The sequence below is a fragment of the Ranitomeya variabilis genome, chromosome 1 (assembly GCF_051348905.1).
Source record: "Ranitomeya variabilis isolate aRanVar5 chromosome 1, aRanVar5.hap1, whole genome shotgun sequence".
NCBI lineage: Eukaryota > Metazoa > Chordata > Amphibia > Anura > Dendrobatidae > Ranitomeya > Ranitomeya variabilis.
The window spans coordinates 749,156,932-749,175,258 of NC_135232.1; the positions used below are offsets into that span (position 1 = coordinate 749,156,932).

Below are 18,327 nucleotides of genomic sequence, written 5' to 3' on the forward strand. Positions count from 1 at the left end.
ATTTTACCAAACGCGGAACGGTATAAATGCCTCCCCCAAAAGAAATTCATGAATAGCTGGTTTTTGGTCATTCTGCCTCACAAAAATCGGAATAAAAAGTGATAAAAAACTGTCACATGTCTGAAAATGTTAACAATAAAAAGTCAACTCGTCCCGCAAAAAACAAGACCTCACATGACTCTGTGGACCAAAATATGGAAAAATTATAGGTCTCAAAATGTGGAGACGCAAAAACTTTTTTGCTATAAAAAAGCGTCTTTTAGTGTGTGACAGCTGCCAATCATAAAAATCCGATATAAAAAACGCTATAAAAGTAAATCAAACCCCCATTCATCACCCCCTTAGCTGGGGAAAAATAATAAAATTTAAAAAATGTATTTCCATTTTCCCCATTAGGGCTAGGGTTAGGGTTGGGGCTAGGGTTAGGGCTAGGGTTGGGTCTAGGGTTAGGCTAGAGCTAGGGTTAGGGCTAAGGTTGGGGCTAGGGTTAGGGTTGGGGCTAGGGTTGGAGCTAAAGTTAGGGTTAGGGTTGAGGCTAAAGTTAGGGTTAGGGTTGGGGCTAAAGTTAGGGTTAGGGCTAAAGTTAGGGTTAGGGCTAAAGTTAGGGTTAGGGTTGGGGCTAAAGTTAGGGTTAGGGTTGGGGCTAAAGTTAGGGTTTGGATTACATTTACGGTTGGGATTAGGGTTGGGATTAGAATTAGGGGTGTGTCAGGGTTAGGGATGTGGTTAGGGTTACCGTTGGGATTAGGGGTGTTGTTGGATTAGGGTTTCAGGTACAATTGGGGAGTTTCCACTGTTCAGGCACATCAGGGGCTCTCCAAACGCGACATGGCGTCCGATCTCAATTCCAGCCAATTCTGCGTTGAAAAAGTAAAACAGTGCTCCTTCCCTTCCGAGCTCTCCCGTGCGCCCAAACAGGGGTTTACCCCAACATATGGGGTATCAGCGTACTCGGGACAAATTGAACAACAACTTTTGGGGTCCAAGTTCTCTTTTTATCCTTGGGAAAATAAAAATTTGGGGGGCTAAAAATCATTTTTGTGGGAAAAATAATATTTTTTTATTTTCACGGCTCTGCGTTGTAAACTGTAGTGAAACACTTGGGGGTTCAAAGTTCTCAAAACTCTAGATAAATCTAGATAAGTTCCTTGGGAGGTCTAGTTTCCAATATGGGGTCACATGTGGGGGGTTTCTACTGTTTGGGTACATCAGGGGCTCTGCAAATGCAATGTGACGCCTGCAGACCAATCCATCTAAGTCTGCTTTCCAAATGGCGCTCCTTCCCTTCTGAGCTCTGCCATGCACCCAAACAGTGGTTCCCCCCCACATATGGGGTATTAGCGTACTCAGGACAAATTGGACAATAACTTTTGGGGTCCAATTTATCCTCTTACCCTTGGGAAAATAAAAAATTGGGGGCGAAAAGATCATTTTTGTGAAAAAATATGATTTTTTATTTTTACGGCTCTGCACTATAAACTTCGGTGAAGCACTTGGTGGGTCAAAGTGCTCACCACACATCTAGATAAGTTCCTTAAGGGGTTTACTTTCCAAAATGGTGTCACTTGTGGGGGGTTTCAATGTTTAGGCACATCAGGGGCTCTCCAAACGCAACATGGCGTCCCATCTCAATTCCAGTCAATTTTGCATTGAAAAGTCAAATGGCGCTCCTTTCCTTCCGAGCTCTGCCATGCGCCCAAACAGTGGTTCCCCCCCACATATGGGGTATCAGCGTACTCAGGACAAATTGTACAACAACTTTGGGGGTCCATTTTCTCCTGCTACCCTTGGTAAAATAAAACAGATTGGAGCTGAAATAAATTTTGTGTGAAAAAAAGTTAAATGTTCATTTTTATTTAAACATTCCAAAAATTCCTGTGAAACACCTGAAGGGTTAATAAACTTCTTGAATGTGGTTTTGAGCACCTTGAGGGGTGCAGTTTTTAGAATGGTGTCACACTTGGTTATTTTCTGTCATATAGACCCCTCAAAATGACTTCAAATGAGATGTGGTCCCTAAAAAAAAAAATGGTGTTGTAAAAATGAGAAATTGCTGGTCAACTTTTAACCCTTATAACTCCCTAACAAAAAAAAAATGTTGGTTCCAAAATTGTGCTGATGTAAAGTAGACATGTGGGAAATGTTACTTATTAAGTATTTTGCGTGACATATGTCTGTGATTTAAGGGCATAAAAATTCAAAGTTGGAAAATTGCGAAATTTTCGCCAAATTTCTGTATTTTTCTCAAATAAACGCAAGTTATATCGAATAAATTTTACCACTAACATGAAGTACAATATGTCACGAGAAAACAATGTCAGAATCGCCAAGATCCGTTGAAGCGTTCCAGAGTTATAACCTCATAAAGGGACAGTGGTCAGAATTGTAAAAATTGGCCTGGTCATTAACGTGCAAACCACCCTTGGGGGTGAAGGGGTTAACCTTGTGCTGCTCTTTTATCTTGGTCCACAAATCAGTTTCTCAGTTTAAGTTTCTATGCTACAAGGCCCAATATAACCCTGTTAACGGACCAGGCGTATATCAAACGAAGAACTGGTGGCAGTTCTACCTGGCTGATAAGGTTCTGTTTCACTAGTTTTCGTGAAAGGAGCCTGTCAGGGTTGTGAGCGAGTGTGGTGCCACGTCAGTGACAGCGTTGGCCACATCCTCTCACTCCCCGTGCCCGTGTGGACAGGGGGTGTGTGTTAAACTGTGCAAAGCTGACCTTGCGTGCCACCAGGGGGTGTAAAACGTCATGTTGATACAAGTGGGGAAACCTTACCACGTGATCCCACTAATGTAATACTGATGTCAGGTGAGCTGCAGATCCTTCACGCCTACCCTTCTTCTAAAAGCTATATATTTGTATTCCATCAGTATAAGGCTATGTGCCCACGTTGCAGAATCTAAGCAGAATTTTCCTCATCAAAACCGAACTCCCTTGGCAGGAAATCCGCTTTTTTTGCGTTTTTATCGCGTATTTGTCACGTTTTTCTTGCGCTTTTTTTCAAGCGTCCCAATACAATTCCATAGTGGTGAAATCGCCGCAATTCCGCAAAATTAATGAACATGCTGCGTTTTTTTCCGCGATGCGTTTCCGCTGCGGAGATAAAAAACGCAGCATGGGCACAACAATTGCAGAATGCCATTAAAAATAATGGGATGCGTTTTGTAAGCATTTCCGCAGCGAAAAACGCTTAAAAAATGCAACGTGGGCACATAGCCTCAAAGCAGTCGTAGCTGTGGTTTTCAATGACACCATTCATTTTAACGTACAATGTGCTGAAAAATGAGAAAAAATTAATCTAAATATTCAATTCCACCAATGGTTTAACTTTGCCACTGTCATCATGATTCTTTAGATACGTATGATGACAGCGATACTAAACTTGTATTTTCTTTTTCGATTTTAGTAGTGAAAAAAACAACATTCAGAATTTTGTTAAAAAAAAAACACTTTGCTGTGTGACACTTACTTTCTGGGACTCAATTTCTTTATTTCTTGCATTGATGAAACCTGGCTGCTCGCCACTCAAGAAGTACCATTTGTGATGAATGAATTGCTGTTTACAGCATCAGGTGCGCTGAATAAGAAATGGCAATAGTAGGACATTTAGGTAATTTTTAGTGATGAGCACTCGAATGTACTCGTTGCTCGGGTTTTCCCAAGCACGCTTGGCTGACCTCCCAGTATTTGTTATTGCTCGGAGATATAGTTTTCATCGCCTCAGTTGTATGATTTACGGCTTCCAGATACGCTGAATACATGTGGGAATTCCCTAACAAACAGGCATTCCTCACATGTATTCAGCATATCTGGAAGCCGAAAATCATGCAACTGAGGCGATGAAAACTATATCTCCGAGCAATAACAAATACTCAGAGGTCACCCGAGCAACGAGTACACTCGCTCATCACTAGTAATTTTGTCTAAAGTATGGGTTAAATAATTTTAGATTCTAATAGAGCAGACTTTTGCCGATGTGACAATACCAAACTAGTTTATTTTTCAATTGAGGAGAGTTGACGATACAAAGTTTAAGGGTTTTTTGTATTCCTAGGAAACATTTCAGTCAGCATGACTCAGACACAGGATGTGTGATTGTAGCCACATTTGTTTTACTGTAAAACTGAAGCAGTTCGGAGGTAACATACTGTTAGAAGTCAGCTGGAGTCAAGGCAGTGTGTTGTGGTGGCTGGCAGCTTCTTCCCACCCTACTCCAGAAGTGTGACAGGTTTATTGCCATGTGTGCACATAGATCTGTCCGTCACAGGGACCAGAGAGAGGAGAAGCAGAGACAAATAGAGCCCGATTCATGAAAGATTTCACTCTTAAGTAAAAGTTTTGAAAAGTTGCTAAATTTTGGCACATCTCGGAATTGTGGCAAAAGTTAGAAATTCTTGGAGTTTTCACAAGTTTCTCCAAACTTCAACAAAATGGGGGGAGTTGTGGCAGGACAGGGGGTGCAGCGGGATGCCACAGCTCGTCTAAGTCATGATGAGCTGTAGCGTTCCCTACACCGGATAGCTCACTCCAGTCCCTCACTGGAATATGATTTTCTGGCATAGCGCATCACCAGTAAGTCACTCTTGATTCATGAAGATGGGTGTACCCCTGTTATGGATCAGAAGCGTCTGACTCCGGCACGTCCGCTCATCAAGACTAGCATGCACAATGACGGTCTTAATGAATAAGCCCATAGTCACTGACCTTTTTTTCAAAGTATGTTTTTGCTGACACGCAAAGCATTTGAGGGTACGTGCCCACAATCAGGAATTATACAGCAGCCAGTGGTTACAGCACATTTCTAGAAATCCCACGTCCGCTATGCGTGTACGTGCACCTGTGGATCACCCATGGAGACGGACATGCGCCATGGGTTTACGAGCTGCAGCCTGTTAATTTCCCTTGTGGAGACACTAGTCTCCGCAACAGAATGCATTTGGATGCGGTAAATCGGCACTGGTCAGGGAATACATGTGGATTTACCTGCATGATTAGAATGCAGCAAAAATACACTGAATCCAAAGTGCTGAAACACCCTGATCATGGGCACATAGGGTAAAAGATGTCTGGCTAGAATCATCGGGCAGGTGCTGATTCATGATACCTAGATAGAAGCAGCAGGAACCCCCCCGGGACGTATAGGTATGGGCATACAGGTGGTAGAAGTGTTACAAGCACACAGGTCATGGCTCTCGGAGGATGGTGATGACAACACTAACTAATGGGAGAGAATGCCCACGGGGGGACACGGCCCACGGGGGGACACGGCCCACGGGGGGACACGGCCCACGGGGGGACACGGCCCACGGGGGGACACGGCCCACGGGTGAACTGGTGCAGAGGCTCCTAGCTGGAGGGAGGAGTTACCTGCCCAAGGCTCTGCTGCGATCTCAGACACGCGGCTTTTCCTGGTCTGGGACCGGACAGGGACGGGGAAGAAGCCGCGCAGGAACAGAGCCAGGCCCAGCACCTGAACGAGAAGGCAGCAGCAGGCCCAGCCCGAGGAGCCCACCTTCATGGCTCTGCCGTCAGTGCCCCTGTCGGAGCACTAATCTCCAGGAAACAGCTGGGGAGCAGAGCGGCAACACTTCCGGGTTCTACTTCCGGGGTACGGAGCAACTGAAGGGACAAACTCCTTGCATTGATCGGCTGGAGGGTACTGTTCTGTATGCTAGTTAGGAAACGATAAGAGGTCATGTGACTAGGGGCAGCTGTAAGGCGACCAATGAGAAGGAAGCCCGCTTTGCATTGTTGTGGTCCGGGAAGTTGGTGTCTCTGTAGGGAGAAGAGTATTGTGCTATGCCGTGCTGCGTGTGTGGCTCCTCGGGGAAGTAGCGTGAGGGGACACGACCTGCTGTGGAGGAAAGAGGTGGGAAGCGTAGCCCCTCGGTCTGACTGCTAGGTGTGACACACCCGCTAGGTGGCGCAGTCATCTGGGCCCTGTATGTTGTGTCTGATCTGTTACCAGGTGGCTGGATAGTCCTTCATGTAATAGAACTCCATCCGCTCTCGCCTAGGCTGCCTGACCGCCTCTCAGTGTCCCACCTCCCTGCTGAGAGCTTACCCTGCTCAGTACAAGCTGTCTGACTGCTAGGTGTGACACACCCTCTAAGTGGCGCAGTAATCTGGGCAGATAAAGCTCATCTGATGGAGTTTGCTGCCCTGTATGTTCGGTTTGATCTGTTACCAGGTGGCTGGATAATCCTTATGTAATAGAACTCCATCCCCTCCCATCTAGGCTGCCTGACCCCTCAGTGTCCCACCTCCCTGCTGAGAGCTTACCCTGCTAAGTACAAGCTGTCTGGGTGAGCGCAGAATGACTACAGGGCCTCATCAGCTGGTTCCTTTCTTCAGCTAGACACATTTTACTATCAGGATTAGGCAGCGAGTCACAGATTGTAAAAGTAAGCACACCATCAGGTGTAAGAGAGCTATTTAATAATGTATACAGGTTGCATTGTGAAATCTTGTAATAAAAGTCTTGTTTTGGGAAGAGGGTGGAAGTTCGGGTTTTGGTTCCCTACCCAAACTTGTTTCCAAAGCACCTGAACTTCAACCAGAACCCAAAACCCAATGAAAATAATTGGACCCAAACTCTGGGGCTGAAACAAACTCTCTCTTCTCCCATTAGGAAGTGTTGTCACATGACTGCAATAGCCAATCGGTGGCTGCTGATAGGCTACAGCCTGTACTGTTTCATCAGAGCATTTTGGCTGCAGCAGCCCCATGACACAACAATGTGATGTGACCCGTGGGAATAGTAATGCCAATAGCGCTGGATTTTACATTCCCTGAAGTGAAGCCGAATGTGGTTTTTAAGATTAAAAAAAAAAAAAGATCTGGTTGGTGCAGCCCAGAGCAATGCCATTACCCTAGAATACACCACTAGTGTTTGATATTTATTGATCTGCTTTATTCACCCTCCTCTGGTCCAGCACTGAGTCTCTGCTGCTCCCAGTGTCTGTTACTGTCGGTAGCGTTGCAGTCAGTAATTGATCTCAGCTGGTCGGCCCAAGTACGATCAGAGGTCACTGATTGGCTGCAGCGCTGTCAAAGTGATGTCAGCTCTGCATAAAATAATAGACCCTGGGAGCAGCACCGGACCTGGGAAGGGTGAGAAAAGATCAGTGTTTATAAAACATACTGCACCTGGGTTTCTAATTCTGAAACTGGAAAATGACTTTAAGGGAAGTGTTTCCTTTAGAAGTCAGCGTCTGTGTTCAGATAAACGCCTGGATGTTTTCCTGGAACTGCCTGCTTGACTTCAGTGCTAGAGTAGAGCTGACAATGACTGGAGAAGGAGAATGCTTTCCTAGCGCCACTGGCAGCGCACGCAGAGATTTCTCAGGGTCACAACAGTCAGGGCGCCAACAACTGCAGCCTAGCCGTGTGCCAGCATTGACTGGGGTGAGCCACCACTGTAGGGGGCTCACCTGTTAGTTGGGTAAGTCCTTGGAGGCTGTGAGCGCCTCTTCCACAGGACTGCTTGATATGTGTGACAAGAAGGTCTTTTTCTTCACCAGGAACTCGAGTGATCCAAGGATGGAATGTGAAAGTTCATTCAGCTATGGTGTGTGTAACACAAGTTTGTCTGCATGGACTAATGACTTACAGTCTAATAGCACGGCTCCGAAAAGAAAGAGATATGACAATGGATGCTCACATGACTTTAATGGCTGCAAAGAAGATGGAAGACCCATCAGGTCAAGAGGTATGTCACTCGGGTACACATGACATTGTTATCCTTCTCTGCTGTCATTTACTCAGTGACCAGATGTCACGGAAACCCCCACCTTGTCAGATGCTCTTACACCTTAGGTCTCTCTGCTGAATGAGCATTTAACCAACAGATGTCCCCTATCTACTCAATACATATACACTTAAAGGGGTTGTTCAGGCTTGAGGTCAGTCTATGTGACTGCAGACTTGTGAAACCTTACATCGCACGTACCGCATACTGTGAAGATTCACCGACACCGTGAGTATTCCTTCACGGGGTCGCAAGTATATGCGATTTGCATACATGCGGTCACGTGCCAACTAGACTTTGAGCAAAGCCAGACATGTCTAGTCGGAGTGTTGCCTGAATGATGCAACTCACACACCTGCAGTAATGTGACAGTGAGAAACCACTGCTGCTTCCTGTATGGATGAGACACATGCGTAGCTGTCTGGTTACATGGCTTCCACATGGGCATTGATATAGTGAGCTCATGCATGCAGTACTCTCTGGTGTCGCAGTACACACGCCGTTATACAAGATTAGTTGTCGGGAGGTGGCCATTTTATAGTTGTCACATTTATTGTTCAGACCACGACGATTGGGGTAACATGTAGGTGTTTCTTTTCTTTTCAGCAACCTGCTTTGTACAAATGCTTCCTAACAAAGGAATCTTCCAGTCAGAGAAGTGGAAACCCAATGGCAGCACATTGTATTATCCGGTCACATCACATCTCTTAGTAAATTTGGAAAAATATGATCAGATCAGCTTTGATGAAGGGATGTTTTTCATAGGTGATGACTCTGGAGGATGTTCTCAGAAAGAGCAAGGTATTATGTGCAGTAATGCTCATCCTTCTCCACATCACTCTCCACTACAACTGATGCATTATTTGCCCATCTGTGCAGTCTATACTGTTTCTCTCTGCCAGTTGTTAATTAACCAGACCAAATTACTAGAGATGTGTAAAAAGATCCAAACTACTCTGCCCTCTGAGCTGGAAATCCTCTAGCTGGCATCCTGGGCAGCGCTGGAGCTTGCTAGGCCCATGTTTCTTCAGACGCACCCATGAGACAGACGGAAATTTGGTGGCGCAGAAGTGACAACTGCCCTGGTCCAAAAGCCATAAAGAAGCGAACTGGATGCTGGACTTATTGGTATTTCCCCGAGATGCACATTTCATGACACTTTGGGGGTCCAGCAATCAGCGCTCCAAATAGTCAGCTGTTTGTAGGTCCCTTTGCAGCCAGATGTAGACAGCTCCGTACACTGAGCAATACAGATCAGTTCACTTAAAGGGAACCTGTCCTCAGCTTTTCCCAATATAAACTACAGCTACCTACTGTATCTAACCCCTTCACCCCGAAGCCTGTTTTCACCTTCATGACCAGGCCAAACTTTACAATTGTGACCACTGTCACATTATGAGGTAACAACTCTGGAACGCTTCAACTTGTCCCACTGATTCTGAGAATGTTATTTTGTGACATATTATTATTATTTAGTTTTATAGCACCATTGATTCCACGGTGCTGTATATGAGAAGGGGTTACATACAAAATACGGATATCACTTACAGTAAGCAAACTAACAATGACAGACTGATACAGAGGGGCGAGGACCCTGCCCTTGCGGGCTTACATTCTACAGGATGGTGGGGAAGGAGACAATAGGTTGAGGGTTGCAGCAGCTCCGGTGTTGGTGAGGCGGTGGCTCCGGTAGTGGTGAGGAGGCAGCAGGGTCATTGCAGGCTGTAGGATTTCCTGAACAGGTGGGTTTTCAGCTTCTGTCTGAAGGATCCGAATGTGGTTGATAGTCGGACGTGTTGGGGCAAAGAATTCCAGATGATGGGGGATATTCGGGAGAAGTCTTGAGGCGGTTGAATGAGGAGCGAATAAGTGTGGAGGAGAGAAGGAGGTCTTGGGAGGACCGGAGATTACGAGAGGGAAGATATCAGGAGATTAGTTCAGAGATATATGGAGGAGACAGGTTATGGATGGCTTTGTAGGTCAGTATTAGTAATTTGAACTGGATACGCTGAGGGAATGGGAGCCAGTGAAGAGATTTGCAGAGGGGGAAGCAGAGGAGTAGCGAGGGGAGAGATGAATTAGTCAGGCAGCAGAGTTAAGGATGGACTGGAGAGGTGCAAGGGTGTTATCAGGGAGGCCACAGAAAAGGATGTTGCAGTAGTCAAGGTGGGAGATGATGAGGGCATGCACAAGCATTTTAGTAGATTGACGGTTGAGGAAAGGACGGATTCTGGAGTTATTTTTGAGCTGGAGGCGACAGGAGGTGGAAAGAGCTTGGATGTGCTGTTTGAAGGACAGGGCAGAGTCAAGGGTTACTCCGAGGCAGCGGAGCTCCGGTACGGGGGAAAGCGTGATGTCGTTAATTGCGATAGATAAGTCAGGTAAGGCAGATCTATGAGATGGAGGAAAGATGATGAGTTCAGATTTGTCCACATTGAGTTTGAGGAAGCAGGAGGAGAAGGAGGAGGATATGGCTGATAGACACTCCCGGATTCTAGAGAGGTGACGTCATCAGCATAAAGGTGGTACTGGAATCCATGGGACTTTGAGTTGTCCCAGGCCAAGTGTATAGATTGTACTTCATAATAGTGGCAACATTTGTTCAATAAAACTTGCCTTTATTTGTAAAAAAAAAATCTGAAATTTAGCCAAAATGTAGCTATTTTCAATATTTTTATTTTCATGCCCTTAAACCAAAGAGTTCTGTCACACAAAATAATTAATAAATAACATTTCCTACGTGTCTACTTGACATCAGCAACATTTTTGAAACTTTTTTTTCTTTTTTAGGACGCTATAAGGGTTAAAAGTTGACCAGCTATTTCTCATTTCTCCAACAAAATTTACAAATCCATTTTTTTAGGGACCACCTCACATTTGAAGTGACTTTGAGGGACCTGTATGAAAGAAAATACCCCAAATTTACACCATTCTAAAAACTGCGCTCCTCAAAACCACATTCAAGAAGTTTATTAACCCTTCAGGTGCTTCACAGGAATTAATGGAATGTGAAAGGGAAAAAACAAACATTTATCTTTTTTTTCTCAAAAATGTTACTTTAGCCCCCAATTTTTTATTTTCACAAGGGTAACAGGAGAAAATGGACCCCAAAAAGTGTTGTGCAATTTCTACTGAGTACACAGATACTCTGTGTGTAGGGGAAAACTACTGTTTGGGCGTACAGCAGGGCTTGGAAGAGAAAGAGCACCATTTGATTTTTTGAACGTGAAATTGGAATCATTAGTGAACGCCATGTCGCGATTGGAGAGCCCTTGATGTGCCTAAACAGTTGAAACCCCCCACAAGTGATGCAATTTTGGATACTAGACCCATCAAGTAATGTATCTAGATGTGTGGTGAGCACCTTGAGCCCCCAAGTGCTTCACAGAAGTTTATAATATTGAGCTTTGAAAATAAAATAAAGAATTCCCACAAAAATGTTTTGTTTTTTTTAAACCCCAATTTTTCACAAGTGTAATAGGAGTAATTGCCTCATACAATATGTAGTGCAATTTCTCCTGAGTCCACCGTTACCCTATATGTGGTCTAAAACTACTTGTGAGGCACATTGCGAAACTCAGAAGGCAAGAGACATGGGTGTTTTTCAGGAACAAGCAGCAGTGGATGTTGCTGAGTGAAAATTTCAAACTGCCATTGTAGTGCTCGTACATTGTAGTGCCCAGTATGTTATGCCCAGCTCATGCTTCTGGAGACATGCACTCCTAAATTAAACAAGCTGTCATGGCTACAGAAATGCCAAACATGTGGACTCTAAATTTGGTTTAGACACACAGGGGCTCAGAAGGAGAGAGGCATTTGGATTTGGGAGCGCAGAATTTGCTGAATTTCTTTTGAGCGGTGAGGAGCCATTTTGCTTTTCCAGAGCACTTGTACTAACAGTAACACGAAGCCCCCTATATTTCCATTAACAGATGACGGACCTGAGTGGGGACTTGCTTTTTTTTGTGGATTGATTTTAAGCTTTTGTTAGGAACATTTCACATAACATTTGGGATCACATTTATACTGCGCTCTACGCTGGACACTTTTATTGGGGTTTACATCTAAATCTCAGAATTACATGATTCAGATGAAACCTCAAGGGATCCATTCACTATAATGAGGCAGCAGAGTTACTCTGGACTCTGTCTGGCCTCTGTTCAGTGTTGCACAATACTGTGGCAGAAGGCACTTTTATGCACGCTTAAAAAGACAGACATCGCCGGATCACAGGCCAGACAGTGTCCACAGTGCCTCCATCTGCCTTATTATAGGGAATCTTACGCCAGGGGTTCTGTCTCAATCGCGTATTTCAGAGATTTGCATGGAAACCCTGGTGTAAGAGCTCAGCGTAGAGCGCAGGATAAATGTAAGACGAGTCTTACTGCGATCTTTGGGAGGCAGAATGAATAAATCAACATCAGGTAAAGAATTTGGTTTTGTTTTATTTTTTACGCCGTTTCTCATGCGGTATAAGTGATTAGACGACTTAACTCTTCAGATCGGTGCAATTATAGTTTTATATGTTTTGCTGCTGTCACACACTGAATGATGCTTTTTTTGCAAAAACAAGTTTTTGCATCGCCATATTTTGAGACCTATAATTTTTCCACATGTTTGTCATATATTTTTTTCGCTGGACGAGTTCACATTTTTATTGTCACATTACATTTTTTGATCGCTTTCTATTTCAATTTTTGGAAGGCAGAATAAACAAAAACCAGCAATTCAGGAATTATTTTTTGTTTTTTTGACATTCCACATGTGGTAAAATTGGTAAGGCAGCTTTATTCTTTGAGTTATTACGATTACAGGGATACCACATTTATAAAGTTCTTTTTTTTGGGGGGGGGGGGGCGCTTTTATACACTACAAACTATTTTATAATAGAATAAAATCATTTTTTTGTATCGCTTTATTCTGAAAGATATGTATTTTTTTCTGTTTGATGGAGTTGTATGGTGGCTTGTTTTTTGCGGGATGAGATGGTATTTTCAGTGGTACCATATTTATTTACATTCGTCTTTTTGATCACGTTATATTCCACTTTTTGTTCAGCTGTATGATGAAAAAGCATTGTTTTTTGCCCCCATTTTTTAAATTATTTTTTACAGTATTCACTGAAGGGATTAACTAGTGAGACAGTTTAATAGTTTGGGTCGTTTTGGACATGGCGATACCAAATGTGTATAAATTTTTTGTTCTATTTCTTTTCATAAAAAATATTTTATTACTATTATTTTGTGATTTTTTTTTTTTTTTTTTTTTTTTTATTCCCACTATGGAACTTTTAACTTTTTGCTGTCTGATCTCCGTTATAAACCATAGCATGGCAGGAGCATTGCTATGCTTTATAACCTGTCAGTGCTGCAGACACCAGTTTGTTAGACCATGCACTGTACATAGTCAAACAAGCTTGGTATTGCCTGGTGACGTGGATGTCGGGTCACCATGGCAATGATCAGCCCCTTACAATGACGTTGCATGGGCACCGATCAGAGGGCAGAAGGAACCCCCTATCTCTACATGCCTTCTAAACGCTGCGATTGATATTAATCGCAGGATTTAGAGGGTTAAACTGCTGGAAGTGAGTGCTGGGTGTCAGATGTCATGTCAGGTGAACACCTGGCTGCAATTGCATGCGTACAGCGTCTTTGCGTGCAAAATTTCCTGTATGTATCCATATGTCCAAGGTCAGTAGGTACCTACCAACCTGGACGTATGTATACATCCAAGGTCGTGAAGGGGTTAAGGCCTCTTTTACAGTATTCTAGTAAGCTGTATGTAAATCCCTTCAGCATAGCACAAAAATACCTTTCATAATCCCCACATGCAGTGTGTTCCCGTCCGATGGTCGTTGCTGGTCTTACTTTGGCACCTCTTTTCTAATCACAATCGCCGTCCTCCTGCCCTGCTTCATGTGGATGATGCATCCTACATTATATACACAGTGTTTCCCAAATGTGCTCCCGCACAGGCGTACTTCGCCCTGCCCTGCTGTAATGTGCATGGGCTGACTTTAATTTTGGGTCTCTCAGTGTGTGCGTATTACAGTACATGGCCCTGACCTCAGCAGGGCAGAGCAAAATACACGATTGGGAGACGCTGCGTGGATACCGTCGGTGTAACCCAGCAGAAAAGCACCGCAAGACTGCTAAAAATAAATCAACATACTACACAGCAGTGTAAAAACAACATTGCTGTGCACATGCTCAGGCTTTTATTACTTCTTTTAACCGTTTCAGGGTTCAGAAACCATGAAGTAGTTGAGAGAAGGGGCATGCTTATTTTTCTTGCTCTTTATAACTAAATAGGAAAAATATCCTGGTTTCAGGGCAAAACACCACAGTAAAACCAGCCAGCGGCTTTGTGTGCACCTACCGTAAATGTACCCTTCTCTTATGTATTGAATTGTGAGCCTATATTTTAAAGTGAGCTAGATACACTATGTCTAAGAGACTATTATACCAAAACATAGAGATATTAAAAAAACAGTTTCTTTCGAATTGAATATCTTTGCCACGGACCATCTGACTCCTTCACCATTTTTCTTTGTCAGGTCATGTGCTTCACTGCTGGCGATTTGATGATAAAGAGAAGACCCTTTTTATAGCAATGTCTTATTTGTTTACAAAGTTTTCTGTAAGTAAAAGATGCTACGCGTTGGTAAAATGTTCTTTTTCTTTCCATTACAATTTAGTCTACCTTTTTTATTTGCAGACATTTCAGGAAGTTGTCAGTTGTCTGAATTGAGCAGGATTGCTGGTCTTACGTGTGATGTATTCTTCAGATTCCAGACGTCTACATTGCCCGATAAACATTTTATGGAAAATCTTCAAAGACATGAATGAGGTTCCATCTGTTATGTAGGAACGGATTATATGTAGCCCAATTGTAACCTTTCATTACAACTTTGTATACCGAGGCTGTTGCCCTTTTTACTCTCACGTGCTGCATTACTTTTATAGAAAACAGCTATTATTACACAAAGTTGCTCCCTTTAGGGCAGTGCTATACTTAAAATGGTGCAAACTAGATGCATCAGGTGCGTCACATACAGTGTCTACACGAGGGTCCAACTTGTCTGAAATAAACCAAAAAGTGATTATGACGTAAATTTTGTATCCACATATGGTATCCATTATTCTGTGTATGCTGAAAGAAAGTGGTCACATTGCCTTTAATGACCTAATAGATAACCGTTGTGGACACAGCCATGTAACTGTAGCAAACATTGATTATGTTAAGTGTTATTTTTCTGAAGTTGATGCCTCTGACATATCTTGTATTGGTGAAATAAACTTCTATTGTTTATATCTCGTGTGTGTATATATATATACTTTTTTTTTATTAATTACCCAGATGTTACCTTTTAGTCATTTGGGGATGTCACAGGCCCTCACTCAGCATCTGTGACATGTCATGGGAGTGAATATAGGGCCATGTTCACACTTCCAGTATTTGGTCAGTATTTTACATCAGTATTTGTAAGCCAAAACCAGGAGTGGGTGATAAATGCAGAAGTGGTGCATATGTTTCTATTATACTTCTGATTGTTCCCCTCCTGATTTTGGCTTACAAATACTGATGTAAAATACTGACCAAATACTGAGTGTGTGAATGTGGCCTAAGGGGTGCACATCATTCCACAGCTCAATCTGACATTCGTCCTCACTTGGGCTACAGAACGTACCCCGACCAGTCTACACACCCAACACTCACAATGCTGCCAGCACTTACCAAAGGGGCAATAATTCCCAACGTCATGCACACAATGTACTCACTGCCGGCAGGCCATACACCGGTCACATGCACAAACTGCCATTTAGTCTTTACGGGGACACTTAGGTTCTTTAGAGCAACAAGGCAAAGAGGTTAAAGTTTTAGATTTTAACCCCTTCACCCCCAAAGCTGTTTTCACCTTCCTGACCAAGTCAACGTTTACAATTCTGAACACTGTGGTAATTGCTCTTGAACGCTTCAACGGCTCACACTAATTATGGATTTGTTTTGTATTTTTATGACATATCGTACTTCATGTTAGTGGTAAATTTTAGTCAATACGATTTATGTTTATTTATGAAAATATTGCAAATTGGCAAAATTTTAAATTTCACTTTTTATATGCCATTAAATCAGATAAAAAAGAAAATTTGTGTACGTGTTCGTGCTGCTGATTAAAGACGCCAATTTCCAGATAGTTAAATAGACATGCAACTTTATGGTTTTCCCTTAGGAAGAATTGTATTATTCTTCGAAACACGAAGACTAAAACCGTTTGTCTGTTTAACCTGCTGGGAATTTAGCAGTGCGAACAAGTCCACAAATTCTCCTTGTCTCTATTCCAATTGGTCTGACAACCCGTGGATCTGCAGCAGCTGAACGACATTCCAAAGCTCATAATTCTTCGGATCACGTTAGCATAATCTGCTATACTTTTAATTTGTCAGATCAGACCCTATTGCGCCATTTTCTCTCAGTCTTTCTCCTTAAATCAGATAGTTATACTACACAAAACAGTTAATAAATAACATTTACCACATGTCTACTTTACATGAGCATAATCTTTGAAACAATTTTTCCTTGAAAATTTACAAAACCATTTTTTCGAGACCACATAGCATTTGAAGAGACTTTAGATTCATAGAATGTTAGAGTTGGAAGGGACCTCCAGGGTCATCTGGTCCAACCCCCTGCTCAATGCAGGAGTCACTAAACCATCACGGACAGATGTCTGTCCAGCCTCTATGTGAAGACTTCCATTGAAGGAGAACTCACCACCTCTCGGGGCAGCCTGTTCCACTCATTGACCACCCTCACTGTCAAAACGTTTTTTCCAATATCTACCGTATATACTCGAGTATAAGCCGAGATTTTCAGCCCAAATTTTTGGGCTGAAAGTGCCCCTCTCGGCTTATACTCGAGTCACGGTCGGCGGTGGAGTCGGCGGGTGAGGGGGAGAGGGCGCTGAGGCATACTCACCTAGTCCCGGCGATCCTGGCGCTCCCCCTGCCTGTCACACTGTCTTCGGGTGCCACAGCTCTTCCCCTGTTCAGCGGTCACGTGGGACCACTCATTAGAGAAATGAATATGGACTCCACTCCCATAGGGGCAAATTCATTTCTCTAATCAGCGGTGCCGCTGAAAGAGGAAGAGCTGCGGCACCCGGAGACAGTGTGACAGGCAGGGGGAGCGCCAGTATCGCCGGGACTAGGTGAGTATTTTATATTCACCTGTCCACGTTCCACCCGCCGCTCTGTCTTCGCGTCCTCTTGTTCTGACTGTTCAGGTCAGAGGGCGCTATGATGCATATAGTGTGCGCGCCGCCCTCTGCCTGATCAGTCAGTGCAGAGAGACGCCGGGACGGGACGCTGAGGAGCTGCAAGCAAGAGAGGTGAGTATGTGTTTTGTTTTTTTTATTGCAGCAGCAGCAGCGTTATATATGTCACAGATTTATGTGGAGTATCTATGGGGCAACGGTGCAGAGCACTATATATGGCACAGATTTATATGGCACATCTATGGGGCAACGGTGCAGAGCATTATATATGGCACAGATTTATATGGCACATCTATGGGGCAACGGTGCAGAGCATTATATATGGCACAGATTTATGTGGAGTATCTATGGAGCAACGGTGCAGAGCATTATATATATGGCACAGCTTTATGTGGAGCATCTATGGGGCAACGGTGCAGAGCATTATATATGGCACAGATTTATATGGCACATCTATGGGGCAACGGTGCAGAGCACTATATATGGCACAAATTTATATGGCACATCTATGGGGCAATAATGAACAGTGCAGAGCATTGTATATGGGGCATCTATGGGGCCATAATGAACGGTGCAGAGCATTATATATGGCACAGCTTTATAAAAAGCATCTATGGGGCCATAATGAACGGTGCAGAGCATTCTATATGGCACAGCTATATATGGAGCATCTATGGGGCAATAATCAACGGTATGGAGCATTATATATGGCACAGCTTTATATGGAACCTCCTTTGGGGCAATAATGAACGGTATGGAGCATCTATTTTTATTTTTGAAATTCACCGGTAGCTGCTGTATTTTCCACCCTAGGCTTATACTCGAGTCAATAAGTTTTCCCAGTTTTTTGTGGCAAAATTAGGGGGGTCGGCTTATACTCGAGTCGGCTTATACTCGAGTATATACGGTAATCTGTATCTTCTCCCTTCCAGTTTCATTCTACACTGACATCTCCTCAGATATTTGTAGACAGCCATTAAGTCTCTTAGCCTTCTTTTTTGCAAGCTAAACGTTCCCAGATCCTTTAACTGTTCCTCGTAGCTCTTCTCTGAACTTGCTCCAGTTTAAATGGCCTATGTGACAGAAAATAACTAAAAGTTACATCATTCTAAAAACTGCACTCCTCAAAGTGCTCAAAAACCATATTAACCCCTTTCTGCCAGCTGACAGAATAGTACGTCAACTGGCAGATCCCCTGCTTTAAGGTGGGCTCCGTCGGCGAGCCCACCTTAAAGCCGCGACATGTCAGCTGTTTTGTACAGCTGACATGTGCGCGCAATGAGCGCGAGC

The 18,327-nt window shown here is 43.6% G+C and overlaps 2 protein-coding genes across 6 annotated transcripts in view; one reads left to right on the forward strand and one right to left on the reverse strand.

The window, feature by feature from the left end:
• Positions 1–5,653, reverse strand: part of PIGG (phosphatidylinositol glycan anchor biosynthesis class G (EMM blood group)) — a 168,070-nt gene extending 162,417 nt beyond the window's left edge. Inside the window, exons 1-2 of one of the 3 annotated variants that reach the window (XM_077270272.1) lie at positions 5,375–5,512; positions 3,477–3,584 (exon numbers count right to left, since the gene is read on the reverse strand). Coding sequence is in view for 1 of the 3 variants with exons in the window: in XM_077270261.1 (XP_077126376.1) it covers positions 5,375–5,525 (151 nt within the window). In the remaining 2 variants the exon portion in view is untranslated. Of the gene's footprint in view, positions 1–3,476; positions 3,585–5,374 lie in introns of all 3 variants that reach the window. The other 2 variants (XM_077270283.1, XM_077270261.1) reach the window with 2 other exon arrangements.
• LOC143782628 (uncharacterized) lies at positions 5,483–15,074 on the forward strand. Of its 3 annotated transcripts, none has more exons than XM_077270329.1 (5): positions 5,483–5,615; positions 7,531–7,718; positions 8,364–8,558; positions 14,317–14,399; positions 14,478–15,074. In XM_077270329.1, the coding sequence occupies exons 2-5, from the start codon at positions 7,550–7,552 to the stop codon at positions 14,508–14,510; spliced, it is 480 nt and encodes a 159-aa protein (XP_077126444.1). In that variant the 5' UTR covers positions 5,483–5,615; positions 7,531–7,549; the 3' UTR covers positions 14,511–15,074. The 3 variants fall into 3 exon arrangements, with proteins under 3 accessions (XP_077126444.1, XP_077126435.1, XP_077126428.1); XM_077270320.1 differs by having other exon boundaries at positions 5,585–5,663; XM_077270313.1 differs by lacking the exon at positions 5,483–5,615 and adding an exon at positions 5,637–5,876.
• The last annotated feature ends 3,253 nt before the right edge of the window (positions 15,075–18,327 follow it).

Bases quoted from the DNA above. Each gene is read 5' to 3' on its own strand.
- LOC143782628 (XM_077270329.1), top strand. From the start codon at position 7,550: ATGGAATGTGAAAGTTCATTCAGCTATGGTGTGTGTAACACAAGTTTG. The intron at 8,559-14,316 runs GTATTATGTGCA...TTTCTTTGTCAG, and splicing joins ATGTTCTCAGAAAGAGCAAG to GTCATGTGCTTCACTGCTGG. The intron at 14,400-14,477 runs GTAAGTAAAAGA...TTTTATTTGCAG, and splicing joins ATTTGTTTACAAAGTTTTCT to ACATTTCAGGAAGTTGTCAG.